Here is a 26,396-nt window from a genome sequence, read left to right as displayed (position 1 = left end):
GCAGAGGTCTCTCATAAACACTGTAATGCTGAAAGTTGCTTTGGTATAGAGGAAATTAAGTTAAGAAGGCGTCCCCAACCCGTGTCTCAGCTCTCAGGCCTGATCATGTCCATCACGCTGATCAGAAACACATTGCCCTCCCAACAGAGCAGGGTCAAGGGGTCAGGTAACCATTTCCTGTCTAACTAGTATCGTGTCTCTGGCCTCTGAGGAGGATGTAAGGTGGGATCCCATTGGCTGGCCAAGGTCAGGTGGTGGGTAAAGCAGACAGATGACACCTACCCACCAAGATGACTAGCATACAAGTGTAAACTTCGTTGCTTGTTGGAAAATAGCTTGCTTATCAACTTCAAACAAAACAAAAAAGTAGCAAACAGACAAAAAAGTAGGCAAAACATTTATTTTGTCACAGCAGAATGATGCTCTTTTGAACAATTGAGTACAGAAAGACAATTTGGTCCTACATTAAATCGAACGAGAGAAACAAAGTGCCACATAATGAGTTTGATTACTCCCTAAGGCTTCAGAGAGCAGAGGCAGAACGCAGTGTCACATGTATTGTGACAGAGGTGTACTGTGACACAACAATATGGGTTGAGGTAACCGGCAGTGGCAGAAAGAAACATTATCACAAAGAAACGTTGTTATGGAGGTGGCTGAAGACATACACTGCCATAGTACATGGAGTATTTGATTGGTTTGCTAAGTGGTTTCTTTTTCTTCATCAGACCTGATGCATTATTCATCTACACAGATGTGTACCTGAGTTAAACACATAATTTAACTATATTAGAATCAAACCTCTTCCTTCTCTCTTAAACTCTTACAACTCAACCTCATAGATTCACATTAAAAGAAGTGCAAATTAGAACATTTCAACAAAACAATTAGCTGAAAGAAAAAAATGAAAAAAGATATATTTTACCAGCTATGGTTTTTGATTAAGGTACATTGTTGATCAATAAAAGTCAGTTACTCATCAGACATGAGTAATACGTTTATGTACGTATTGCACACATTTGTTTTCCGTTTTGGCACTTTGAAGCTAAATAGGAGTGCTTTTCAACACAAATTGCATTGCTTGCATGGGTTATGCTGTGTAAAACAGACAGCATACCCCTAATGATACAGGTACAAAGTGGTTTACAAATAATACACAAGATTGTAAACTTCCAGCCAAGAGAGAAAGGTTCACATACAACAGCCAAGTCAAAGGCATTTAATCTGATTGCTTCTTTAACACTTATTTATCATTTAAGTATCATGCAACTCACATTTTGAGATTTACCCGAGCAACAAACGCAGTAAGAGCCACAGTGGAAAAATAAGACAACTAACACTGCTGTTGTAGGTAAACTCAGTCTAACAGGGCAGTTAGGGCAGAGCAGAAGTGCTCGGTTTGGATCTATCTCTGGCTACGCTCCTGCTTGAAGGCCACAGTCAGCTTCCAGACCTCCAGGTAATGGGACAAGAGGATCTCCCCAGGGAAGAACTCCTCCACCTCGGGTGGGACGTCCAGGTCTTTACGCTCTATGTAGGAGACCAGCGTGTCTTTCAGACTGGGGGGGGGGAGAGAAGGAAGGGGGCAGAATCAGTCTACATGTTAGCTCCATGCACAGGTCTAAGCTCCACATTGATATTCCAATTCTTAAAACGAAAGTAAACGTTTCCAATTTACTATACTCCAAACTGAAAAACACTGCAACATTGGGGTTAAAACAGGGACATTTCAGGAGATGGCTTCGGTACACTATCAAGATCCACGGCTGTCCACTCTATCACCCTGTGGTATGTTAGGCCTGCTACTGTAGCTGGTGTGTAGCCTCTCACCCCCAGTCGGCTCTGTAGGTGTCTGGGGCCTGGGGGTCCCTGAGAACCAGCAGCAGGAACTCGTGCATCTCCAGCAGGAAGGGGTCAGCGCAGCCCTTGGAGAAGAAGCCCGTTAGTGCCCGACGCTCCTCCTCTCCCAGCGCTGTCCTGTACTCCTCCGACAAGCCCACAAACGGGTCCTGGAAGGGGGGGGGGGGGGGGGGGGGGGGGGAGCAGGGGAGACAAGGGCACGTGTTAACGAACACTCGTGGTGACTTGCGTGTGCGCTCCGAGTACAAAGGGTGCTGAATCCCAACTCCGTGAAGGACGCAATGAACGGCCCCTTTCTTTGTTGGGTCGGACCAATCACGCGCACCCAGGTATCTGACCGTATTCGTATACGGGCCTGAGTCTCAGGGCTGCTGAGCAGTGCTGCGGCGAGAGGGTCTTACCCTCTTGAGACGCAGCATGTTCTCTGACTTGAGGGATGTGAGGAGCTGCCACAGGGCGACACAGTGCTTCAGACTGCACCTGCTCAGGGTCTGGGGAGGACAGCACACAACGGGAGAGGAGAAAAAAAACGAATGGAGAGTTCTCACGTCAACAACCAGTTAGTGTTCCAAAAACAGAGCTGGCCTTCACCATGGCAGAGGAGGAGGCACACGGGTAGCTGTGTGCTCAAGCTAGAGAGAGAGAGAGAGAGAGAGAGAGAGAGAGAGAGAGAGAGAGAGAGAGAGAGAGAGAGAAAGAGAGACAGAGACAGAGAGAAAGAGAGAGAGAGACAGAGAGAGACACACACAGAGAGAGAGGCTTCTAACCTTGAGGATGTGTGGGTCCGTCTGGTCTCCCATCTGCAGCACATCCGTCAGGTAGCAGTCCAGCTGCATGGAGGCCTCTCCCCCGGTCATGGCCAGGAAGCCCAGGGCCACCTCCACCGTGGCCAGGGCCTCACACACCTCGCTGTAGGACTGCAGCTCCCCCGCCAGGCCTGACAGGGCCAGGGCTGCCAACGACTCCTAGAGGAGAGGGGTGTGACCAGTAACACACAGGTCACACACACGTGTCTCTTACACACACACACACACACACACACACACACACACACACACACACACACACACAGGCTATACAACCGTGTACATCAAACGTACAAGCAACGCAAACTCACTTGTCCGACTTTTTCTTTCACATCCTTGAGGATATTCTCATAATTGCGGTCATGTCTGTTCACCAGTGTGGGAATGCCCTGTTTTGAAGACATGGGGGGAAGAAAAAAAACATAGAAGATGGCTAACAGTGACAAAAACACGGACTCATGTTCCCATCCGTGCGCGTGTGTGAACTGGAAGCGGGCACGCATGTGTGTTTGCCCAGTACGGCATGCACGCGCTCACATTGAGGGTGATGCGGGGTTTGCCCTGCAGGAAGCGTGTGAGGATCTGCTGCTGGATCTTGGGCAGGTCGTACTCATGCAGGGTCTCCTGGCCTCGCTCCATGCTGTACTGGCAGTTGGACAGGACCAGGGCCAGCAGGTCTCTCTCCAGCTCATAGCGGACCACGTGGAGGTCTGTCAGGTCTGCCGGGCTCACAGTGTAGCTGGAGGAGAGAGAGGAGGGAGAGGCATGTGTTTGGGGGCGGCTGTAAGAATGTACTGGAGATACGTTCTCCCTCGAGGGTCTTCGTGAATGTAAAGAAGGTCAAGAAACCCAAGTGGCCTGACAGCGCCCATACCTGGTCTGCTCCCCGGTGTGTTTGTCCACACAGTAGACCATGTCGTTGTGCAGAGCGATGAGGTAGCTGACCAACGCTGTGGAGCACAGGCCCGGACCCTGACGCCGTGGCAACAGCACTTGAAAGTCGCTGTTCAGGTCCAGGTCCTCTTGGCAGAACTCAGCAGGGATCTTAATCTCACCTGTACCCAAAACACAGACTCTGGTATAATCCGTGTGGCCAAGACTGAGAGGTGGGATTGAGCCACACGATCGTGGTGTTTTGGTTTGTTTGTTATCTTACCGTTCGTTTCCAGAGACACCCTGAGCTTATTCCAAGTTGTCAGGAAGATTTTGATGCGTTTCTCATACCAGGATTTCAGAGTGGCTACGATCAAAATAACCCATTTGTTAATCCATGTTGTAGACACACACACACACCCCCCCCCCCCGTCTTTGCTCTGGTATCTGAACCCGGCGCTCTAGTACCTGCTTTCTGGTTGTTGAGGAACTCGCCAATGGTGTTGCAGGGCAGGTCTGAGATGTTCTGCAGCCTCTTCACCAGGTCCCTCTGCAGACCCAGGAGGTCAGGCAGGAAGCGCACCAGACGCACCTCTGCCTCCTACAGCCACAGCCGTGGAGACACTCATTACCCACTGAACACAAGCTCAACCACTTTTACCAGAGTGTCTTTTCCTGTCCCGTACCTTCTGCAGGAACCTCCAGAGGACAGGGAGGGCGTCCTTGCCGTCGTTCTGCTCCACGATGTGGGCGAGGCTGAGCAGGGACACCCTCTCCCTGCAGCTCCACACGGCAGAACCGTGGATGAGGGAGGCCTGGGGCAGCGAGGACATGAACAGGGCAGGGTCCCCAAACACCAGATTCATGATGGGGTTGGAGGAGACCCGAGTGTCAGTCCGGATGAAGCCGTTGACCTTGTTGAGGTGTCTGTCCAGGTCCTGGAGATGTGGAGGAGGTAGAGGAGGATAATGAGAAGGAGACCAAAGAAGGGAGAGTACAGACATTGGAACAACTTTTTTTTTTTTTTTTTTTTTATCCCACCAAAAACATGTTGCGATGTTTCAGGAATTGTGAATCTTACCTTGAGCTTAGGAGCGATGACCTCATTGCCGACAGTGGTCTCCCAGGCGTTTCTGGCGTCTTTGGTGGAGAGCAAGTTATCGTACTGAACAGGCCCTGGAACGTAAACACCTCACAGTCTTCAACTGAACTCAAGACGAGGACACAGATAAAGTCCATCAAAAGCTCTTTCATTACACTCCGCGCCAATTTGTCTGTCGAGAACAAAAGGTCAGTGGTGATCATGAAATGACCTTGAAATAGTGACTGGTGTCACACACAGGGGGAAAGATGGCGTTTGGAGTAGCAGAGAGGAAAAGCAGGGGTGAGGGCCTCTTACACTGTCCAGGCCGAGGAGGCTCCAGCAGGCTGCTGATCACCAGGTGGACGGTGCTGACCGTGTCGTCGGCTCCTTTCCCCAGGGACCTGGTGAGCTGCTCCACGTCCTTCTGCAGGTGGGCCGTGAGGAACATCTCTGGGTCTGCCACTGGAGGCTTGATGAGGGCAGCAATGTACTGGAGTCCAAAGAGAGAAAGACAGGGGGGGGGGGGAGGGGGAAGAGTGACGTTTAGAGTCCAATTAGTCAAATGCTCATCGGACTAGCATTGTAGTTACACCTGTACCTGTGTGTGTGTTTACCTGACGGTGATTGGTGGAGCCCAGTAGCATGGCCATGTGGGTGAGCAGGCGGACCAGGTTGAAGGGCACGGGGGACATGTTCTTGGTGTCCATCATGTCAGGCTGGGCCCTGCGTCTGGGGTCTCCCAGCACGTGGCCAGTCTGGGTGCGGTCACCCCTGAGGAGACACACCCAAACACTTCCTCACTAACCAGGACGAGACCATATTGAACGGAATTATGAACCTGGAACCACACGGATTCAGGCACATGGACGTTAGGTGAGAGAGACCGTACTCACTGGTTCTCAGTTACAACATTGAAGCCTTGGACCGGTCTGTGGTTGTCTCCTCCAATCACCGCTCCACAGTCCAGACACTTGCTTCTCTCCATAGGTTGGCCACACTGTATAAATGATGGGGTTGGCTGAATAAAAGTCTTTTACATGTTTCATGAATTAAAAGTTAAAAAGTAGATACAGAAAGCATACAAAAAAAAGAAGAAAAAGACATTGTTGTTAAATTGACACAAAGCAAATGTGTCACTATGCTTAAATTAGCCTCATGCTACATACCTCTCCAATGGTACAAGGGTGACCATTTGGACACACTGTGGAAGATAAGGATTATGATTATGACAAAGACTGTTTGATCGGATCTTTTGAATGTCCTCTGATATGCAGTTGCCTAAGTCAGTACTCACAGTACCACTGCAATGGTCCCATGGCCTGGCGAGCTACTGCTAGCATGTCCTCTGGCATTGTGGGTAAGAAAGCTCTCTGTGGAATAACCATTACTTCTTAATGAATGTGTTGATTAATGGGATGCTTTGAAATGTCTGAATTCCCAAAAATACCAGAATTTTCATTTCGGTGCATCACTAGCATCACATGTAATATTTTTTATTTTCTTTTCTTTATTAAAGTTGGTGGACGCTGGGGGGGGAAACCATTCAAATATGCACCGGAACTAAATTCGTATTTGTTACTCGCAAGATTATACAGCACACCATCTTCCCCACTTTCAAACGTGCCCCGAGAAAATCCAGGTGCTACAATGCAACAGCTCTAACCAACACAGCATTCCTGAAGGAGACAGACGAGACCGAGCGAGACAGGCTTGAGGGGACAGTGTGCCCACCTGCATGTTGGCGGGCACCAGCGCCAGCTGCTGAAGGGGCGTCATCACGCCCGGGTTCCCACAGAGCAAGACAGCAGCCAGGTGGACGGTGAGCTCCACCACCACACTCTCTGCTGTGGAGGCGCCCTGTCGGACTCCCATGGCCCCCAGCTGGTTGCCCACCAGAGCCCGGGCAAAAGCCTTCACTTCTGGGGCGGCCAGGACTTTAGAGGTCTCAATGAAAGCTACCAGTGCCTCACATTGCTAGGAGAGGCGAGGACAGAAAGAGTCACTCATACTTGGTCACGGGTTGTAAAGACAAGTCTTCCAATTCGGTTTATGTTATGAGGATTAGATGTGGAGAGACTGACCTGAGGTTTGGGGTGGAAGGTGGGGTTAGCTGCCCTGTAGAGAGAGGTGACTTCTCTGAACAGAGCCAGAAGAAGGTAGACTGTCCTTCTGTGTGGCGGACACGCACAACCCTACACACACACAACCACACACACTCTTATGAGCAAGTCTTTTCTTTTAACAATGTAGCCTACACTAGTATGTACTCCGATTATTCGGCAAGTAACGGTGTGTCGGTTTTGAGGTTAAACAGAACAGAATTACCTCGCAAGCCGCATCCAATCGCTTCGCTTTGCCCTCCATCATGACCTTGGCGACAGCATCTCGAACTGCCTTGTAATCCTCTCCACACACGAGGTACTGATCTATGAGGCTGTCATCTTGACTCTGACAGGTGGAGAACAGAGGGAATCCACACACGGTGCTACCGCTCAATGTATGCCCAACAAATACAGAACCAGAATAAGCTATAATCAGAGTGCATGCCTATACTGTAGCGAATCAAATGAGAAGATCCAGTATTCATTTCAAGAATGCCATAGACAAGAATATAGCCAGGAGTTACCTGCTGAAGAACTTCTTCGGGGAACAGCCAGCGGATGCTGGCCTCTTTCTGGAGCTTCTGGACAAACTCAACTCCATGCTGGCTGCAGATCTTGCGGATCAGGTAGACCCTGTACCAGTCGTTCCTGCTGTGCGCACACAGCTCCATCACACTGGCCAGGAACGCAGCAGACCCATTCCGGGGTCCGCGCTGGGATTCTTCTAGGCGAGGGAGAGAGAGGGCCGAGCGACATGACAACAGCAATGAATATTAAACAAGAAATATATTGTTCAAAAACCGTCTAACCAGACTGTTCCAAGTGGATGGAATCGCTGTCAGGCTGTCATCGCTACGGGATACTCGACATATGATCCCAAATACCAGATGACGAGGTACCTGTGACATCCAGGGAGTCCACCAGCAGGCTCGCAGCCAGATCCAGACACAAGCGCGTCCTGGCTATCTGCTGCAGGTACTCCACGGTGGCGCCCTGGGCCCCCGAGGCAGGGTGCGACTGCAGGAAGTCCCCCAGGAAGGCTCTCTCCTCCCTCAGACACGCCTGCTGCTCTGCCACTGTGTGGCACTGCGTCCTCTCAAACATCGAGTCCTGGAAACAACCACAGGATGCAACTGCAATCACTCTGGAACTCACAATTTAGAAACGTTTTGGCAGCAACACTTTTAATTTGTGTCACATTGTTGATTAATTTAAATTCAATTAAAAAAAAAATAACAATCATTCTTGTATGAGGTACGGGCAATGCTCTGGTTATTTAGACATACCTCCAAGCAGTTTATGTAAAGGGAGTAGAGATTTGTTTTGTCTGACTCCTCCAAGATGTTGGATTGCTCCACTGCAGTCAGGTGATGTTGCAGGTAGCCTTTGATGTCATCAAAGCTTGAAGAAAATCCATTGAATTACCAAGTGTGGCCTACGACTTACAAAAAATCCTGAACGTGAAAAGCAACCATTTGCTCCTTACCTGTACTTGAGCAGAAGTTTGAGCACTACAGACCGCACCACTGGGTTTTTATCCACAGAGTCATCAAAGGGAGAAAGCGCCTTGGTCAGAATCTGCTTGCCTAACCAGGAAAAAAACACATCATCAGAATACCACAGACTCATACATACACCCAAACAAACATGAAGAGCTGTTCCAACATACTTCTGATGATGGGTACAGCTTGGACCTCCACCATGAGGAATGACAGAAGGTGGTGAATAATTTTCTGGCAGGGGGGGGTGTTGTCCTTGAAGCACACGGTAGAGACAATGTCTATGAAGAAGGCATTGCACCGTTTCCTGAACTGGGCATTCTGGTTGATGAGTTGACTGCAAATAAAAACACCATCAATCCATAAAAATAAAAATAAAGGAAAAATCATAATTTCATTGTTTTTAATTGTTTTTCTTTTGAGGTGGGCAGGTGAGTATTTCCATACCGTATGTCCTCTGAGGGTTGGAAGGAGAGATCTTCGGGAACAGCGTCCATACACAGAGGACAGTACATTTGGCCTGGGATCAGCCACTGTTTGATGCAGCCCAAGCAGTAGATGTGTTTGCAGGGCAGACTGAGGGGGTCCTGAGGGTCGCCCAAACACACTGGGCATGGCTGGAGGCCAAACCTGATTGGACAAAAGAGGGCATCCACCTATTATTGTCTTGGATTTGAAACTTGGATTTAAATTGAAATATTCTAGCAAATCTTTGTCTTGTCATTGCCTTGTTGATAGCAATGTATGTAATTGGAAATGATAATGTTTTTTTGAGCGTACACTTAAAAAACACAGCAGCACATAGAAAAACCATCCACACCTGAAGAAACATTCCACTGCTCCATCTTTGCAGGCCTTCAATATACCGATCACATCTTCAAACGGCTTCTGCATTTTTAGGTCAGAACTGTTTTCCAGTACCTTGACAGGGTTAACAGAAAGAATGCACTTGTAGACAATACATCCTTGTCCCTGTTATGGCTAGGGGGTTGAACAAGACTCATGACGATGATGAACTACACTTACTTTGCCAAGTCCTCGCATGTGCTCCAAGACTAGTGTTTTCAGTTTCACCTCCTCTCCCTCGATGCCCAGCAACATGTGCTCCACGAACAAAGACAGGGAGAAGATGCGGTTCCACCCAGTTCTAGAAGGTACCACACAAAGTCAGCTCACATGGTGCAAAAGATGTACCATATAGTGACGTCAATTATACCAATGATGTCAATATACGCTAAACTCCACCATTTCATTAGATCTACATGGAACTTACTGGACCCTGCCAGCCATGGTCTTGCTCCTCTCTCCATAATGCCTCACACTCTCCTCGGAGCAGACCAGCTCTATGGGGACCTGCAGCCTCTTGACCTGCCTGAGCCAGGCCCGTCTCTGGGGGTCTGTGTCCAGAGCCTGGGGCTCCAGGACCTCCACGGAGGCCAATGCTGCGTACACATCCAGGACCTTAGAGGGGTGGGGCGAAAGGGGGGAGATAGTGTTTGAGCTGAAATGATATTAGGTAGAACCCATTCAAGCTCACGAGTAAGAGCCGTTAAAAAGCCATGTTGTGGGCAACAATGGGTCTCTGCCTCAGTTTCTTGCATGACCATTTGTGGTGTTCCCCAATTAATTGAACGTGAGGTTTTCATGACAATCGTAAACCAGGGTATTGTCTTACCAGCTCGGCCCCCTCCCTGGCGTGGATGTTACCCTGGAGAGCAGCGGGCACCTGGGGCTCAATGTGGATCATCCTGGAGAGGTTTTGCAAACGGTTCTTAAATTTGTGGTAGGCCGCATGGACCCAAGGTAGTGATAGCACTTCATTTTCCATGGAGACTTCAGAATGGACTCGCATCTCGTTAACACAGCAATTCAGGGCACCACAGAGGAGCTGGGGGATTAGACGGTTTGAGAGCATTAACACAAACACTCAATACAATAGAAAACAAGAAAATCAACAAGATCCACCAAAGTGAAAATCATAAACATTTTAAGAGTGAATGATCCTACCTGTAGATCATCCTCAGAGGCAAGGTTCATTGTCATGGAGATGAAATCCTGCAGGTATCTATGGAAAAACTCTGCCTGCATCTCCTTCTCTGCTTTCAAGATGTATCTGCCCAGTGGAGTCTTCCCAAAGAACTCCTCAAACTGACTTTGAGTGTGGCCTGTCAGGTGATAGGAAATGGTATCTCATTCCCCCTCAGTGCACTCAAACAAGAGACTGGGACAGAGCAGCAAATTATTTATTTGATAAATATAGGTACGGTACAGTAGTTGCATGCAGTTACCTTCACGATGAAGAGCATGAACCCAGAGTTCATCCAGGTAGTCCTTGATCCTCCAGCTGAAAGGCATGCTGCAGCTGACATTCTTGTCTGGAGAAATGTAGTTCTGGACCAGGATAGTATGGGACTCAGCGCTGTGAGAAGGAAAGGCATTTTTAGAGAATGATCATTAAAACAAGGATATAACCTGCATCTAGACTGGAAAATAAATAGTGCAAAATAGTGCACTATTTATTCGACTTGCAATGATGAATTAAAAGTGTTACACCGCAGTTGTTACTTACTTGTGGTCCACTCTTGCATAGGGGACATCCAGTAGTTTTTCATTCCCAAAGATGTCCAACCACAGCTTCTTGACAGGCTCACTAGAGTTGGTGTCCAGAAGGATGTCCAGGTTTTGGTCGCGGTCGACGACAGAGATCAGCTGAGCCAGAAAGGGTACGACCACAGCTTGGACACGCTTCCACAGGGTGTGTCTGTTAGGGTTAGTGGTATTGTATATTGAGCTTAGTATTCCTTAATAGGTAATACATGCCTTTTAAGGATGCTTATCAACATGAAAATGTGTTAAGAATTACTACCTTACTACGGTCTAATTGCTTTTTAACTTATTACAAGCACCGAGACCTAAAATATAACAGACAATTGTTTTGTTACCTGAAGGTGCCTCCCTCTTGCACAGCATCAATGTTGGACGCCTCCTTGATGACCCAGTTGTTTTTATTTGAAGAGAGGGTACTGCTATCGTAGGTGACCAGCAGAGAATGAAGGCGTCTTTTCACAGTTCTCAAGAATTCTCCTTCAGACATGAAACATTTGAAAGAAATTACGTTTTAGCAGTGCGACAAGATCGTATCAAGAGAATGAGTAGAAAACAGGTCACGGTTTGCACACCTCTTATTTCTTCGTTGTCGGACAGAAGAGTCAGCAGGATCTCAACTCTCCTGGTGCTGCGGCTGCCACCCTCTACTTGGTCTCTGAGCATGCCCACTGCACTCTGGACACAGCTACGCACCAGTGCTGTTGTGTCTACAAAACTCTCCCAGCCCTGTGGCATGTCATAAAGAAAAGGAAAATAAGCAGCAGCCTCGACACAACAATGACAAATGGCGATTGACTTGTTTTAACTGAACTCACAGATTGGTCCCCGTGTTCCGTCTCATGTTGCTCTGCCTCAGAGTACATGTCATCAACCTCCATAGCTACGCAAACACACAAAGTTATTGGTTGTTGTCAATTATTTTATATATGTGTGTACTACATTTCATAATCTATTGAAAACAGATACAAGAACAGCTCTATTCTGTTTTTGAATGTTATCTGTATATTTACGTTCAGTTTGATCTTGCTTTTCCTCAAAGAGTTGGCTTATTGTCAGATTGCGCAAGGCTTTGATGTCTGACACAATGTCTTTTGATTTTCTCAGGTCATCTATATGGACTGACCTCCATGGACCTTTAGGGGAAAAATGTTTTTGAATGTTTCATCCTACATTGTAAAAAAGTTACTTCAAAAGTCTATCTCCAAATGACCTTACCTCCATGAAATCCAACATAACAAGTCCCTCCTTCCATCCTCGGCAGTTTGGTGATAAAGTAAATGAAAACCTTCCCATCCATCTCCTCACGTCTTGACTTGTTGATTTCGTTAATGGCCGAATATCTTAAAAACCAAACAGAAATACTCTTAACACACAAACCTGAGAGCAGGAGCAGAAGACAAAGGACCATGGGAAAACGCATAACAGCAGGGCCGTAACTCATTTACCACTGACTCACAAGTCAAAATATTTGGACTTGACTTACTTTGCAGATGCAATCAGATTTGCGCCGTGGGATGCTTCCACAAAGTCAGACTGAATGATAAGGATCTTGTTGCTCGTTGCATTCTTTCTTTTGGTTTCTCTTGTGAGAAAATGCCTAAGGAGAGAAGTTTAAAAAAATACATAAAAATAATTTATTATTAAAATCATTCAATACTCATACATCACACCTGTTTTCAATAAACAAACCTGATCTTTTTGAGGAAGGAATATTCTGTGTCAAATTGCTGTAGAGAGAGCAGTTCTACACTCTGCACCATCTCCTCCAGTGGTCCAATGTCACATGTTGTCAGAAGTCTGGAGAATGTTGTCACCTAAGAAAGTCAATCAAGATTAATGAGTGACGATGTTAATGAAATAATACTAGAATTCTGTATATAGACAAGAACAATTTACCTCTGTGAAAGAGGAAAGACACTGGTCGTCCTGTTGTGTGTGGGAGACCATGAAGTCAGCCAGAGAACTATGCTTCTGCTCCTCAAAGTAGACTCTGGCCAAACCTTCGATTTCCACCTTGGAGAGACTTGTACAGTCTAGCCGCACAACAGAGTCAGGGGTGGCACAGTTGAGCATGATGAGTTTAGCCTCATCCAGCACTTTTCTTTGGGGATCTGAGTCGTCCATCTCTCCCTTCTCTCTCTCTGTGACTTGGAGGACCACGGAAGCACATGTGTCAGAATGGTAGCCTATGAAGACATCAGGAGGCTGATACTTGTGGGCCTGTGGTGCCATGCTGTGTTGATTGTGAAGGGCAACAAACTGTCCCACCCATTTCTCCAGTTCTTCAACAATTCTCTTTTGCTCACTCTTGAGGACAGTGTTAATGTCCAGGTAATGTTTCTCCAGCCTGTTGATGAGCGGGATTGGGAATTGCCTGTAGACCACTTCTTTTTCTTCAATGACAATGAGCCTGAAGTCTTTGTGCACTCTACATTTCACACGATGGGTTCCCAAGCCCAAATCCACATACTTCTGTCCTCCCAGGCAGACATAGTATTGGTTCAGAGCATCGTAGAGGCTTTCATAAAGATTCTGCAAGTTCAGAAGCACAATGGTTCGACCGGTTTCCATGCAGATCTTTACTCGATTGATGTTTCGGCAAATCTGGGTGTACTCCTGGTCCTTGGGGAAGCTGGAGCCAAAGATGATCTCAGGCTGGCAGGTCTCTGAGAAAAAGGTCTGCTGAAGGATCTGTAGAGCTGCATAGTTTTTTGTCAGAACCAGCAAATAGCGGCATTCTTCCTCCTGGCCAATCGCTCTGATGTTTTCCCTCACCAGCTCAATAGCACTAATGCTCTCCAGATTTGGTTTGATCTGCAGCCTGTTGGAGAACACTGTGACAGCATCCACATCATCTCTGCCACTGAAGTTCCTCAGCACAGCCTCCACAATCTTCTCCGCACTTGGAGTCTGCTCTGTAGCCTTGGTGATGGCAAAAACCATCTTGATCAAGCTATAGTAGTCACGCAAGCCAAAGAAGCCTTTCCCCTGTTTACGGCAGATGGTTAGGTAGGCTCTAGCAAAGGGCTGAAAGAAATCTCGGACCTTTTCAAGGATCATTGTGTCGGACGAGCATATGCCTTTAGCACTCTCGATCAGCTCCTTCTCATCGGGGTCACCGCGGGACACAAAGATTCCTCTGTTCATCTTGGCAGGGTCCAATGCCCAGTTAGATATACCGATGAATCCAACCTTTTTGTGGGGTAGGGGCTCATCATCGATGCATCCTTCTTCTAACAGAGGGTGGAGGGTTTTTAGTGGCATTTTGGGGGAATCCTCAGCCAGGCCAATTTCATCCAGCACCACCACAGAAATGTACTCTCTCAGATTCTTTCCCTCCTGGAAACGTCCGCATTGCTTGAACGTATTTATGATGCCTTCTGGTGTGGAGTGGGGGCTGCACTGGAAAGACACCAAGTGAATCTGTTTCAGTCTTTTGTAGAGTTCTGAGTGGGATGCTTGGCCTTGCATGGCATCAGCAACCAAGGTTTTAGACAGAGATTTTGAGCTTCCAGGTTTTCCTACCAAGAAGAGGGGGATTCTCAGCTCAATGCAGATCACCATCATGAAGACATTCTCCTTAAGAGCATTGTTTCTTGCAATGGTTTCCCCCAAGGGGACTCCACTCAGAAGGAGATCCTGCATGAGGGAAATTTCCTGCATTACTTTCACTGGGGTGTAAGCTTCTGGAAGACACTTGCAGATTCTTTTTCGGTATTTGTCTTTGTATTCCAAGCAGGCATGATAGCAGACTCCCACTGCCATCACAAGAGACCACAAGACCGGGTCCCTCTCATGCAGGCCCTTTGGATTCTTCTCACCCCTCTCTGTGTTTTGGTTCTTCACAAACTTCTGAAGCTCTGCAAGTAGCATCTCATGGCTTTTGTAGAACCACACAAAAGCTTGCATGCAACGTTCCACATCCCTCAGGCTTACAAAGCTGCATTCGTCTTTCCTTGTCCGCATGTATTTCTGCGAGGCGGACAGGACATCTGTTATCAGTGTAATGTAGTCTGCATCAACCGTGTTGGTTGCAACCACCCTCTGGACAATTTGTTGGATGTACATCTTTTCAGTTTGATCGTTGAGCTGACCAAAGTCCCACACCAGGGGGATCATGCTTGGCGGTAGCGACTGTACTCTGTACACCAACTGGCGGAGCGGAATGGACCCCAGCTTTTCATCTGTCTCTTCAGCTCGAACTCTATATCCAAGGCCAGCTGATTCCAACCTCTGAATCATTTCATCTGTGTGCTTCCTGTAGGGGTTGCATGCAGCAACGATTTGCAAGCCGGAGTTGACATTCAACTGTTCTCCTTCAACAGTTTTGTCACAGAGGACCTCCTTAATACTGCTGATGGCTTCTGTGGTGTTGGCCTCGTCAAAGAAAAGAACAGAATCAAAGTTGTAGTGTTCTAGGTTGATAGACGCAATGGCTTCTGCCTCTCTGACTTTGGTGTAGATCATGTCGGAACTTGTTCCTCCATGAACTTTGACCAGTTTCAAGTTGTCAGTGGCCACTCCAGACCTTCGCAGTTCACAGAGGAATTTTATGAGCCTTGTCTTTCCACATCCGGTCTCTCCCATGATTATTACAGGAATGCCACACCTGAACCGCATGTGGATTGCCAGCATCTTCAAGATGTTGTCGGTGGTGAGCTCATATGTTTCATCAGGATCAAGAGGCCACTGGATTCCCAGAACATTGCAGATGCGTTCAATTTTCTCTCCTCTGGGCAGTTGATCAAAGTCCATGTTGAAAGGGACTCTCTGTAGCTTTAGGCCTTCGTACAGCTCCTTTGTCATGATGTTTTTTTTGATTACCTGTCTCGTAGATGGATCAATGGCATCAACAGAATTCTGGTCATTAGGTTGAAGGTGGAAACCAATAAAGGTCATGGAAACATGGTCGTCATTAAAGAAGATGTATGGGTGTGGCTCTGACTCCCATCTCTTCCTAATCCGGAAGGGGGCCAAGTCTTCATCGGTCACCCCAGTGAGGTCAATCGGCTGCCTCCCAGGACTCTGGTCTGAAATGCTGGGTGATGGAGTGGCAAAGTCTTTGGCCATTAGAATCATGAAGTCCACCACAAAGGTCTTGAATCCCTGAAGAGTGTCGCCTGTGAAAGAGGCATCACAGAAAACAGACGTCTCACAGTCTCTTAGCTGGACGTTTAAGAACCACGCAAAGTTCCTCAACTCAGCCCAAGATGGATCCATGATGCCACAGTGCATGAGGAGCATTTGCAGGCATTCTCCATGCGACCCCTCAACTCCTCCATACATGTAGGCATTGAGATCCACGTGATTATGGAATCGCGTCAGATACTGGTATGGCCTCTGAAAGGCTTCGCTTCTGAACTCTTGATGATCCATTAGAGGGTCCTCTGGCTTCACAGTGCAAGTCTCTTCTTGCATTCTCATTTCCATCTCCAAAACCTCTTTCGGAGGGCGGCACATTATGTTTGGGAACACATCCAGGAATGTGGTGTTTGCACTCTGACTCTGTGAAAACAGGGCAAAGATGAAGTCCTCAATCATCAAAACATGTAAATGCCTTCAACAAAGTCTTTAAAAAAAAACATACCTTTCTTGAGATATTTCTAGGCAACTTTACAGTTGACCTTAGGATCTCAATTGCATAAAGCTGCTGACTGCTGCATTTCCACATTCGTCCCTCAGAATCCATTAAATAACGTAGCACCAGCAGTTTAAACAGAAACTGATTGAGGCCCTTCTGCACCTGTTGAATATTCATCATCAACAATTAACATATATGGAATACCATGGAATTTCTTTAAAAAAAATGAGTATCACATTTGTGCTTTGTATTTACCGATGTTGTGACATCAAAATGGAAGATGATCAGTTCTGCTTTCTGTGGTGTGTTGAGCAGAGAGTTGACAAGGATATTTTCATCAACCCTTGGGTCAATCAAGCGGATACATTTCAGCAGTGAAGACGTCTTTGTGCTGGCCTTCAGTTTCTCGTACATCCTCTTGATGTAAAGTGACTTACCTTCATTACAAAAATAGGTAAATTAACCAATGATTTTAAAGACAACTCAATACCTTAATAAGAAATGACCAAATAACCAAAGGACCACTCACCAACCCCAGCTCTTTCAGATGACACAACTCCAACACACAGTCTATCTTTGAACACGGCAGCAGCACTGCATTCATCTGCTGGGACAGTGTAGTGTCTGTTGAGGTACTTCTGAATCCTAGCCAAGGGCTCCTGAGGTACCATGTGCAGTCTGTGTTTGCTGAAGGCTGAGGGAAGGTAGGCATCCTCTCTGTCTGAACTGCAGATCAACACAAGCCTGTAGTCCTTCCTGCTTTGCCCCTGTATTCGCTGGAAGAAGTTCTCAACTTTGGAGCTCACTTCGTAAGTCAGCTGATCCCCATACAGCATGGTGTGGATCTTGTCTCCTCTGTAACCAGCAGTGAGGCAGCGCCTGAGAAAAAGTTCCACCTGTTCAAAAGGTGTAGATGAGCTGCACAACAGGACCTCGTCGTAAGTCGGCAATGGCTCCTGTTCACTTCTCATGTAAATGGATATGCAAGATGTCAAGACATCTTCGTGCGGACAAACAATGAGGTTTGGGCTCCCTGTGGCAAGGCCATGTGGCATCTGTCTAAAGAGGATGCTTTCATTCTTTTCTTCAGTGTCATCCTCAGTCTCATCTTCTTTGGTGGCCAATATTTCCAGAAGTCTTCCTAGACTTCTGACATCCAGAGTGTCGGGGAGGAAGTTCTTCATGTCTTTCATGTAAGCATTCCACATCAAATTCAGCTTCTGTGTGCCACTAGCTTGTTCAACAAGACTTGCCAAATTATCTGGGAGATCTAGCTCTTCTATCAACTCAGGTATTTTCTCTGCACCACAAGAGACATCAACAAAGGTCTGAAAGTCAATGTCCTTGTTTTGCTCAGTTGGTTTGGTGAGGATTTCATACTGGAGTTCATGCCAAACATGCCTCATATCTGAGGCATTGCAGTTGGGTTTCACAAAGGACAGCATCATGATAACTTGGTCATCCAAGCCAGTCACTTTTTGCTGAGTGAGCTTACTGCACAGGTAGACAATCTGCTCAGCCGTGTAGTAATTAAGGTAGTAATGATCAGATCTCTGTTTATCTATGAAGTCTTCCCAGTATTTCAAACAAGTCTCCATTTTCTTGCACAATTCAGGCAGTTGCTCCACCATTCTTCCCTCCACCATAATGAAACTGACAACACTGCCCAAATGGAAGTCCATGAAAATCCCTGATTCTTCGATGCCTGAGTTGCAGTTGATGTGGGCCTCCCAGTATCTGAACAGGGGATTTCCAGCTGTATATAGAGCAATGAATGCCACGGCTAATCTTTGAACACTAGCAAAGACCTAAAAGTAGAATGCAGAAGGTGCAATTGTTATTACTATTGGCTGTCAATGACTAAAATCAATTTACAGTCATTACAGACAAATGATACATACAATATTCAAAGCAGAATGAGATGCTCAACATACCTCTGCAAATTGCTCTACCTCACACTGACCCTGGTCTCCCTTCCCAGACATGAGCATCAGTTTGTTCTGCAGCTCCCTCAGGTCCTCCAAAGAGTAGGAACGCATTTCCCTGTCCTCGTTGTGGTCCTCTGGGATCAGCAGCTTCACAGCTGTGTCCATGCTCAACTAGATTTGATCAATCAAACAAAAAAGCTGTGAAATCGCATTCTCAATAACATGTAGTTTATTTTGCTTATGTCAATCACAATCAGTACATCCACTGTTGCCTTATAGCTAGCTGATTAGATAAACACAGAACCTCATCTCAAAGTCGAACCATTCTAGTGGAGGGACAACAATTTCTTGATGGTTTGGAAAGAGCATTCTATTAATAGTCAAGCTGTTTACCTTTTTTACATTCTGTGCACTGATGACATAGATACCCTTGTTGTTGATGGATGATGCTAAAGAGAGAGAGGACAACTCTACAGACCCATGGCTGTCCTTAACAGACTTCAACCACTCAAGGTGGCGAGCAGTGTCTTGCTGGAAAAAGATCAATGGCAAGTCAGTTTCGTACGCACCTAATTCGAAACCGTTTCCCCCATTTGAAACATTAATCTCACCAGCTTCTTAGGGAGGTTGGTGTCATTCTCCAATGCCCTCCAAAGCTTCTTCAGCATCTCTTTGAGGGCTAGGAAGCCAGAGTCAGGCTTCAGTTCATAGAGCATTGAGGAGTAGCCAAGGACAGCGTCATGGAAGCAGGCGACACGGTCCACATCTAGGTCATTCTCTCCAGCAGAGATGGAGGCCAAGTCGACAAACACTTTCAGCTCATTGATATCTGGAATGACGGAAGGTATGGAGTGTTTTAAAAATGCATTCAACTGAAAATATCAACTCTATCCTGTATTCACATGATTACCCATGTTAAATACATTTAATTGCTTTACCTTCAAGGGCATCTTTCACCCAGTTGACAAAGTTTCTCCGGAGACCAAGCTCCTGGAGACACAGTCTGCGAGGTTCTGTGATATCCACCAGAACCATTTTAGCCTGCATCAGGTCATTGTCGATACGATCCAGATGTTCATTCTTGAAGTTAGCGTGTGTCTGAGAACAGTTGAACATCATTAGGATGAGGAGCACAATAAATGCATTATGAAAATCATTGAACGGGCAGAAGGTACTTACAACTTCTAACAAAGTCTGTAGAACCTGGAAGTCGCCTTGAAGGCCAAGGGTCTCCTGGACCAACATAATGACTTGAGCTGACGTGACAGCAAGGTGAAGCTCATGGTACTGCTCGATCTGCTGGGCTCTTCTCTGGATCCACTGTTTGTCACTGGACTTGTCGATTTTGCACATGATTTCCAGCTCTTCTGCTAGCCCCTCGTACTTTCCTTTGTAGGCTTTAAAGAGGGCATCGACCTCCCCAAGCCTAAGAGATCCATTCTTCAGACATTTGTAAATCTCTTCATACTTGGCAAAACAAGGCTGGAAAATGTTTTTGTATATCATATCTGGTGTCGCCTTAATATCAAACACTCCAGCTTCTTCAAGTTCACCATTTGCATTTCCACTAGCATATAATCTAGCCTCCTCCACCCAGCACATTTTGAATATGAAGCTTTTTTCAAAAGTAAGAAGAACCTCTGCCATCTCTTTTATTGTTTCATCAAGGTCAAAGTATGTGACCACACCAGCCACTGGCGAGGACAGCTGTTCAAATGATTGAACTTCCATAAACTGGTCCAAGGTCATCAATTCAATGTTGGTGCTTTGCCTTTCTTCCAACTCATCTAAATCAACTGCAACACAGATTTAACATTTTAACTAACTAGGAAAAATGTCATGAGAGACCAAGAAATTCTTTGAAACTGTAATGGTTCATTAATTTCTTAACTTTCCCTTCGCTCACCCGTGATGTGTTCCTCAAGTTTGCGGCTCATTGACAGCAAGATTTTCACGAGCTCCTTCTCATGATACACAGCTTTAACCTCCTCCTGTCTCCACTGCAGCAGCCTCTTCACAGGGGTGCCATCTTTGTAACGCTCATTCTCAGAGAGACAGTCTGCAGAAAGAAATGTATTATTACAGCCATTTCATGGTCATATCAGTATTAACATGGATGACAATTGAATAAGGACCCAACAGGTAGACATACCTATTTTTAGGAGCTCTGTAAAAGTATCCTTCTTCTCCAGAATGTAGTTCAGCAGGTTCATCTTGATGTTTCCTTGAATCAGCTGTTTGGAGATGGCCGTGAAGAAGGAAATTGCTACTGAAATTCTCTCCCTGGCCAGGTCAGAAAGATGCTCTACAAGCTTTTCATTAGCACCTAAAAAAATGTCGTTATTTAGTGGGGGAAACTGCCCCTGATTGAAGGGAGTGATAAAGCTACTACAGTCCGAGTCAATTGATCTTATGCATTTACCATGTAGCTGGAAGATGTTCTTGGCAGCAGTCCAGGACAAGAGGTGTCGAAGGACCACCTCCTCTTCTTCCTGGTAACACCCACGGCTGTCTTTTGGCCAAGATTTCTCGATTATAGCAGAGATGAGTTTTCCAAATTTATAGTTCCAGTTCATGAAGTTTATCCTCTCAAACAGCTTGCCTTCAGACTTACTCTGTATAATTATTGAAGAAACCATATCCACACAAAATAACATCTTTACTACTCACATTCCAATGTGATTGAGGAAACATGGGTCAAATGTTTTAGGTTTATTCAAATTCCCATACCTGACACAATGTAGTGACAGCTTCAAGGGCACACTTCTCAATACTCCTAGCTACATGTGGGTAAGATTCATTCATCTCTTTGATCTTTGAGCAGTAAACCTCAATTTGATCCAGATGGGACTCCTAAAACGTGTTCAGATGTTTTAGTTAGATATTTGATGAAGAACTGGGATACAATATGCTTATTCGAGTTTGTAAACCAAATTCATACCTGCTGAAGTTTACCCTCTAAATCCTTTGTGAAGGTTTGTCTCCATTCATTTGTGAAATCCTCATTCTTGAAGTTTAGAGAGAGGATGTTGTTCCACATCTATGATGAAAGAAAAAAGACAAAAAATGCACAGATATGGCATTTCTTCATTGTATTGAAACTTTTTACTATTGTGACTCTATGAAACCGTATTGTCCTGGAGAAAGAATATGTGTATTATCAATTGGCAGGTTAAATTTGTATTATAACCATGTAACATATTGTCACATCAACATCCTCACACTTATTGAAGAAGAATATCCCCACGCACATTTTTGGTTAAATTATGGGTCCTGAGTCAACTAGGTCAAGTAAGAATTGACTACACTAGTGCAGTGCCCATGCCTGTGATGCTGTGGTGATTAAGATGATGGTTACTGTAGTTGATTCTGTGTTCATTTAACAACAGTTTTCTTGCAATATACATCTTCATCTCACCTCAATCTCTGTTGAGGAGACTTGTACACTGAGGTACATGGATGCCAGACCCCTTTTCAGCAGCTTCTCTCTAAAGGTTTGGTTGATCCAGGCTCTCATGATTCCCATCGTCTCATCCAGCAGCTCAAGACGTTTAGCTTGTGTATGATCCTGCTCTTCTTCTTGAGTCACCTATAACAGAGTAAGCTTTTCATTTAGCACAGTAGTTATTCAAATATAAAAACATTTCTGAAAAGACAATAATGTTTTCGTTTCAAATTACATAGTAGTAAAGCAATAAAACTGCATGAAGTTTTTCAGAAATAAATTATATTAATCCCTTCTTACTAACATAACAGCATAACAAACACAACACAACAAAATCTTATCTTTTTTACGTTCAGTCAGTTTTAGCAGACGCTCTTATCCAGAGCGACTAACAGTAAGTACAAGGACATTCCCACGAGGCAAGTAGGGTGAAGTGCCTTGCCCAAGGACACAACGTCATTTTGCACGCAACATTCTGATTACTAGCCCGATTCCCTAACCGCTCAGACACCTGACTCCCCACTTATCTACACAGTAACATTGTCACACTGTCTACTTGGCCATATTTCCATGCAAATATTGGCCAACTTAATATTCACATACCTTTGTCTCAGAAGACTGGGCAAAGTCTGAGACTAAAACTACAAGATTCATGAAAGCAACAGGGACATCTGAGAAGTTCTGTGTGTATGTGGACCGAACCCCTTTGCAGATCTTGTCAAGCAGTTTTACTGCAGTTGCCAGACAGTCTCTCCCATAACTCTGATTGTGACAACTGCAAATACATCAAAAGTGAATATTTTCATTGTAATAAAACTGACAGAATACATACATACATGATACGTTTTTTTTTTTTTTTTTTACATTATTTTATAGTTAATTTCACTGACCTGTATCTATGCTCAATGAGATTACTTTGAACATGTGAAAGTGCCTCGGAAACTTTCTGCAAGCCAAGGAAGAACACGGAATGAATGATAACAGTTGTATAATGTTAAAAGCTTTAGAACAATTTCATCAAATGGACAACATACCTCATTATTGCTGTAGGATATGTCCACAGGGGCCTTTAGGATGAAAATGTTAAGCATGTCCAAGAGGTCAGTTTTGATGGCGATGCTACATGGTATCAGTTCATCTATGGTCATCAGAAACATCCAGGACCGAACCACCAGTCTGTCCACCTCAGCCATGTGGCTATAGTTTTTCATGAGATTTAACACTGCTCTACAACAGAGGACAAATAAATCATAATAATGATACCACATAAGATAATGGGACCAGGTTATCTTTTAGTGTATAATATTGGACAGACTTACTTCCTTTCTTGACTGTTTAGTGTCAAGTTGGTCATTTTGATGCCCTGCAGGCCTGCCCAAGAATGCTCATATCTGGGGCTTGTGGTGAGAGAGACTGGCTGGAAGGGTTTGGAGGTGCCCTTCAGGAGGTGGAGAAGGGGGATGGGCAGAACCCACCGGGGCATTAATAAATCTTTCACATGGTTGATAAGAATCAACAATGTCTCTGTCACACTGTTTTGGAGAAATATAGAAATCAGAGGATCACACACTAATAGCCTTCCAAATAAGACAACAAACAGCCAATATTGGTTTACTGCTTTCTTCTTGGTCCAGAATTAAGTTACTGATACCATTTGGGTCAGCCTATGTCAGTATGTAGAATACTCTCAGTCAAAACATTTTAAATTCTAGTAACAAATACTACCCACGTTTTGAGTTCTGAGACAGATTGTGCAAAGTCTGTCCAGTACTGTAAGAATTCCTCTTTTGGCAATTTAGGCAGACAGAGGGCTGTGCAGAGACGAGAGAGTTCTCCGCTGTCCATTTTGAGGGTATACTTTTTCCACACATAAAGCATTATCAATGCCGCTCTCAGAGGATCCTTAACGTAGTCACTCTTAAGGTCCCCTTCTGTCTGCAGTTGAGGAATCACACTCTTCAACATGAACTGTTTCAGCAGCTTTTTGACCTGTGAAAGAGGAAACAGTACCTTTTTAAAAACTGGTTCAATGGTGCTTATCTTTCAAAGCGGTCGGTAGAACTGACATTCAAATCACACTTACGTCGTTTTCACTGTAGTCCAATGAGTGCCATTTCCTGTGTGTATCTTCATACACATAGGGGTTTCCATAGATTTCATAAAACTGATTCAGTTGTTTGATGAAACTCCTGAGATTGATGTCACTCCAACTCCTAAGAAGATCAAATATCGTCTCTAGCATTATGTTCCCTGCGATTTCCCTGCCCTCTATGACACTTTTCCTTTGATCAGACCATAAAGCTTTGATGCGTTTTAGCACACCCGTGGATGGCTCTACGCAGATGATGTCATCATACTGATGCCAGTCCCCTGAAATCAAAACACACCAGTTTAACATAAAACACATTCTAACACTGATATTCACAAGATGTTAAATTAAGAGAAATACACCTAGGGCATGTAACAAATAATTATTTGGTTTTCTTAAGCTGCGGTATAGAATTGCACCCACCTTCTGCATTGAGCAGATGGGACTTCACAAAAAGACACCTATTGGTGGTCACGTTTGAAGAATCCGGTTTGTAGATATACTCAAACTCGTATTTATTTTTTTTGCTCTTGTAGATGACATACTTGTATGGTATAGACACAGATCCTGCTTTCTCTTTGGTTGTGACATGGGTGCCTTCCACTAAGAATCCATGCACTCCAAGGTCCCTGTATACAAGTAAACCAGTATCCCAAAAATGTATGTTGCATATCAATTTGTACATTAAATACAATTTATAACAACATATATCACATTGTGGTGTATTGAAAATGTATATTAACCGTATGACTGACCTAATCTATTTTGAACACTGTAAAGACACCAAGCATCACCTACCTAGTCACAGTGAGCTCAGCTGTATTATCATCCCATTTCCCAATGCGCTCTCCAGCCCTGATGAATATGCGGTCCTCATCTGGGTTAAACTTGAAATCCTTTGATAGGACTGCATGGAAATAAATTGTGAGTCTGTCACAGGCAGGTATCTGCTTCTTCCCTGATGTTATCCTGAAATGGGATAAAGCAAAGGACAATCAGATATATGCTGTATAAAGAAAATTGCCACTGGTATATAGTTATCCAAAACAAGAACAAACCAAATCAGTTGGCAAATGATGAGGATACCTTTTAGGTGGTGGAGGATCCTGAGTCTTGCTGTCAGACTCTTTGCTTGACTTGTCTGTCTGGTTCGTCTTGGTGTCTGGACTCTGTGTTGCTGAGGAGGTATCTCCTTTCCCTTGGCCAGACTGCTGGACCTCCATCTCCTCCACCTTCCGATCTGGGTCAACACTGGAGCCTTTGCTCTCCGTCTAATGCATAAATGTCACAGCCCACTGTAAATCACCCCAATAAACACCCTAAATAATAACTAGATCTCTCTTAACCCAATTGTAATTGTAACGGTAAGCAATTTTATTCTCCAAAAGCCGGGTCACATAATTACCTGTGGTTTTTGTGTCCCAAAAACCATCTGCTCTTGGGCGGCAGGACTTTGCTTCTGTTGCTGCTCTTTTGCATCTGCTTTCCCTTTCTGTTTGCCCTGCTTACTCTGGTTGGCATTCTGGCCTACTTTAGCAGTTTTGTCCGCATCCGTTTTCTTGGAGTTGGCAGCATCTTTCTTGTTCTTTGTGCTACTGGTCGGCGGCTTTGGACCCGTCTCGTCGGAGATCTTACTGACTTCGACTGAGCCTGACTGTGGAGTGTTAGTGGAGGACTTGCCCTCAGACTCTGGAAGAGAGGTAGTAGTGCCTGTTGGAGTTGATTCGGATGTGTCCTTTACAAGTGATGAAGGTGCATCGCCCTCTCCTTTATGCTGGACCCCTGGCTCTGTAGCAGACGTGCTCTCTGCACTGCCCTCTGAAGGGGTACTACCTTGAAGGCTGTGATTGTCAGGTGGACTCTCTGATGGTCTGGTGGTATCGGGTGCTCCCATTGGACTAGCTTGCTTATGAGCCAGGGGGTCAGGAGTGACACGGAGTGGGTCTGGAGTCTCGCCCATGACACTGACCGAGCTGTCACTATCAGACGACTCTGTTGCTTCCTCACTCTTCGTCGCTAGGGAGATGTCGGAAGGGTCAGAGGTCATCTGATCTGATGACAACGACGAAGGGTCTTCTTTCCCATCTTTCTTCTTTTTTGTTTTCTTTTTTTTCCGCTGTTAGACACAAAAAAAACGACTGATATTCATTCCCTCTTGTGAGAGTCGACATAGTTGTATTACAGATTACGTTTGTAACACGTCTGAAATACAGTGTTTCCCCTACCATTATATTAGGGGGGTGCCCCCGCCCCCCCCCCCTTTTTTTAAATATATATATAGCGCCAGACCACAAAATAAGTCATTTAAGGTTAGCTTTCCTATAAAAGAAGTCTATAGCTTGCTCTTTTAGTAAACAAACTAAATGGTCTTATGTTTTTTATCTTATTTACACAACGGCATGTCATTTCTGTCTCTACATGGAAACATGTAGAGACAAAGTTGTAAACCTAGGGGAAACACTGTTAGAATACCGCTTAACTGTACTATCTAAACCAATGAAACGATAATTATGATGGCATGG

General features: G+C 45.3%; 1 protein-coding gene across 1 annotated transcript in view; it reads right to left on the bottom strand.

Annotated features, from left to right (window-relative positions):
- Positions 1–383: 383 nt before the first annotated feature.
- Positions 384–26,396, bottom strand: part of LOC136938358 (E3 ubiquitin-protein ligase rnf213-alpha-like) — a 28,786-nt gene continuing 2,773 nt past the window's right edge. Inside the window, exons 4-67 of the mRNA XM_067231647.1 lie at positions 25,280–25,990; positions 24,961–25,145; positions 24,673–24,843; positions 24,298–24,503; positions 23,869–24,155; positions 23,515–23,774; positions 23,105–23,317; positions 22,820–23,012; positions 22,676–22,731; positions 22,389–22,560; positions 21,759–21,929; positions 21,282–21,380; positions 21,071–21,193; positions 20,763–20,955; positions 20,493–20,666; positions 20,247–20,399; positions 19,520–20,136; positions 19,279–19,438; positions 18,952–19,169; positions 18,734–18,871; positions 18,347–18,511; positions 16,942–18,220; positions 16,668–16,849; positions 16,419–16,574; positions 12,728–16,336; positions 12,521–12,645; positions 12,315–12,428; positions 12,047–12,171; positions 11,842–11,964; positions 11,647–11,711; positions 11,404–11,557; positions 11,167–11,308; positions 10,794–10,985; positions 10,513–10,643; positions 10,232–10,389; positions 9,900–10,112; positions 9,498–9,685; positions 9,251–9,371; positions 9,045–9,145; positions 8,672–8,854; positions 8,395–8,561; positions 8,212–8,311; positions 8,012–8,126; positions 7,625–7,835; positions 7,250–7,449; positions 6,949–7,071; positions 6,705–6,815; positions 6,355–6,597; positions 5,918–5,993; positions 5,790–5,824; positions 5,517–5,620; positions 5,238–5,394; positions 4,939–5,113; positions 4,621–4,715; positions 4,226–4,477; positions 4,008–4,140; positions 3,823–3,906; positions 3,541–3,721; positions 3,204–3,405; positions 2,978–3,055; positions 2,628–2,825; positions 2,262–2,351; positions 1,831–2,009; positions 384–1,559 (exon numbers count right to left, since the gene is read on the bottom strand). Coding sequence (XP_067087748.1) covers positions 1,406–1,559; positions 1,831–2,009; positions 2,262–2,351; positions 2,628–2,825; positions 2,978–3,055; positions 3,204–3,405; positions 3,541–3,721; positions 3,823–3,906; positions 4,008–4,140; positions 4,226–4,477; positions 4,621–4,715; positions 4,939–5,113; positions 5,238–5,394; positions 5,517–5,620; positions 5,790–5,824; positions 5,918–5,993; positions 6,355–6,597; positions 6,705–6,815; positions 6,949–7,071; positions 7,250–7,449; positions 7,625–7,835; positions 8,012–8,126; positions 8,212–8,311; positions 8,395–8,561; positions 8,672–8,854; positions 9,045–9,145; positions 9,251–9,371; positions 9,498–9,685; positions 9,900–10,112; positions 10,232–10,389; positions 10,513–10,643; positions 10,794–10,985; positions 11,167–11,308; positions 11,404–11,557; positions 11,647–11,711; positions 11,842–11,964; positions 12,047–12,171; positions 12,315–12,428; positions 12,521–12,645; positions 12,728–16,336; positions 16,419–16,574; positions 16,668–16,849; positions 16,942–18,220; positions 18,347–18,511; positions 18,734–18,871; positions 18,952–19,169; positions 19,279–19,438; positions 19,520–20,136; positions 20,247–20,399; positions 20,493–20,666; positions 20,763–20,955; positions 21,071–21,193; positions 21,282–21,380; positions 21,759–21,929; positions 22,389–22,560; positions 22,676–22,731; positions 22,820–23,012; positions 23,105–23,317; positions 23,515–23,774; positions 23,869–24,155; positions 24,298–24,503; positions 24,673–24,843; positions 24,961–25,145; positions 25,280–25,990 — 15,489 coding nt within the window. The 3' untranslated portion in view covers positions 384–1,405. The remainder of the gene's footprint in view (positions 1,560–1,830; positions 2,010–2,261; positions 2,352–2,627; positions 2,826–2,977; positions 3,056–3,203; positions 3,406–3,540; positions 3,722–3,822; positions 3,907–4,007; positions 4,141–4,225; positions 4,478–4,620; positions 4,716–4,938; positions 5,114–5,237; positions 5,395–5,516; positions 5,621–5,789; positions 5,825–5,917; positions 5,994–6,354; positions 6,598–6,704; positions 6,816–6,948; positions 7,072–7,249; positions 7,450–7,624; positions 7,836–8,011; positions 8,127–8,211; positions 8,312–8,394; positions 8,562–8,671; positions 8,855–9,044; positions 9,146–9,250; positions 9,372–9,497; positions 9,686–9,899; positions 10,113–10,231; positions 10,390–10,512; positions 10,644–10,793; positions 10,986–11,166; positions 11,309–11,403; positions 11,558–11,646; positions 11,712–11,841; positions 11,965–12,046; positions 12,172–12,314; positions 12,429–12,520; positions 12,646–12,727; positions 16,337–16,418; positions 16,575–16,667; positions 16,850–16,941; positions 18,221–18,346; positions 18,512–18,733; positions 18,872–18,951; positions 19,170–19,278; positions 19,439–19,519; positions 20,137–20,246; positions 20,400–20,492; positions 20,667–20,762; positions 20,956–21,070; positions 21,194–21,281; positions 21,381–21,758; positions 21,930–22,388; positions 22,561–22,675; positions 22,732–22,819; positions 23,013–23,104; positions 23,318–23,514; positions 23,775–23,868; positions 24,156–24,297; positions 24,504–24,672; positions 24,844–24,960; positions 25,146–25,279; positions 25,991–26,396) is intronic.

The sequence above is a fragment of the Osmerus mordax genome, assembly GCF_038355195.1.
Source record: "Osmerus mordax isolate fOsmMor3 chromosome 3 unlocalized genomic scaffold, fOsmMor3.pri SUPER_3_unloc_4, whole genome shotgun sequence".
NCBI lineage: Eukaryota > Metazoa > Chordata > Actinopteri > Osmeriformes > Osmeridae > Osmerus > Osmerus mordax.
Note: the sequence above shows the minus strand (reverse complement) of the source record. Positions and strands in the feature narration are given on the sequence as shown.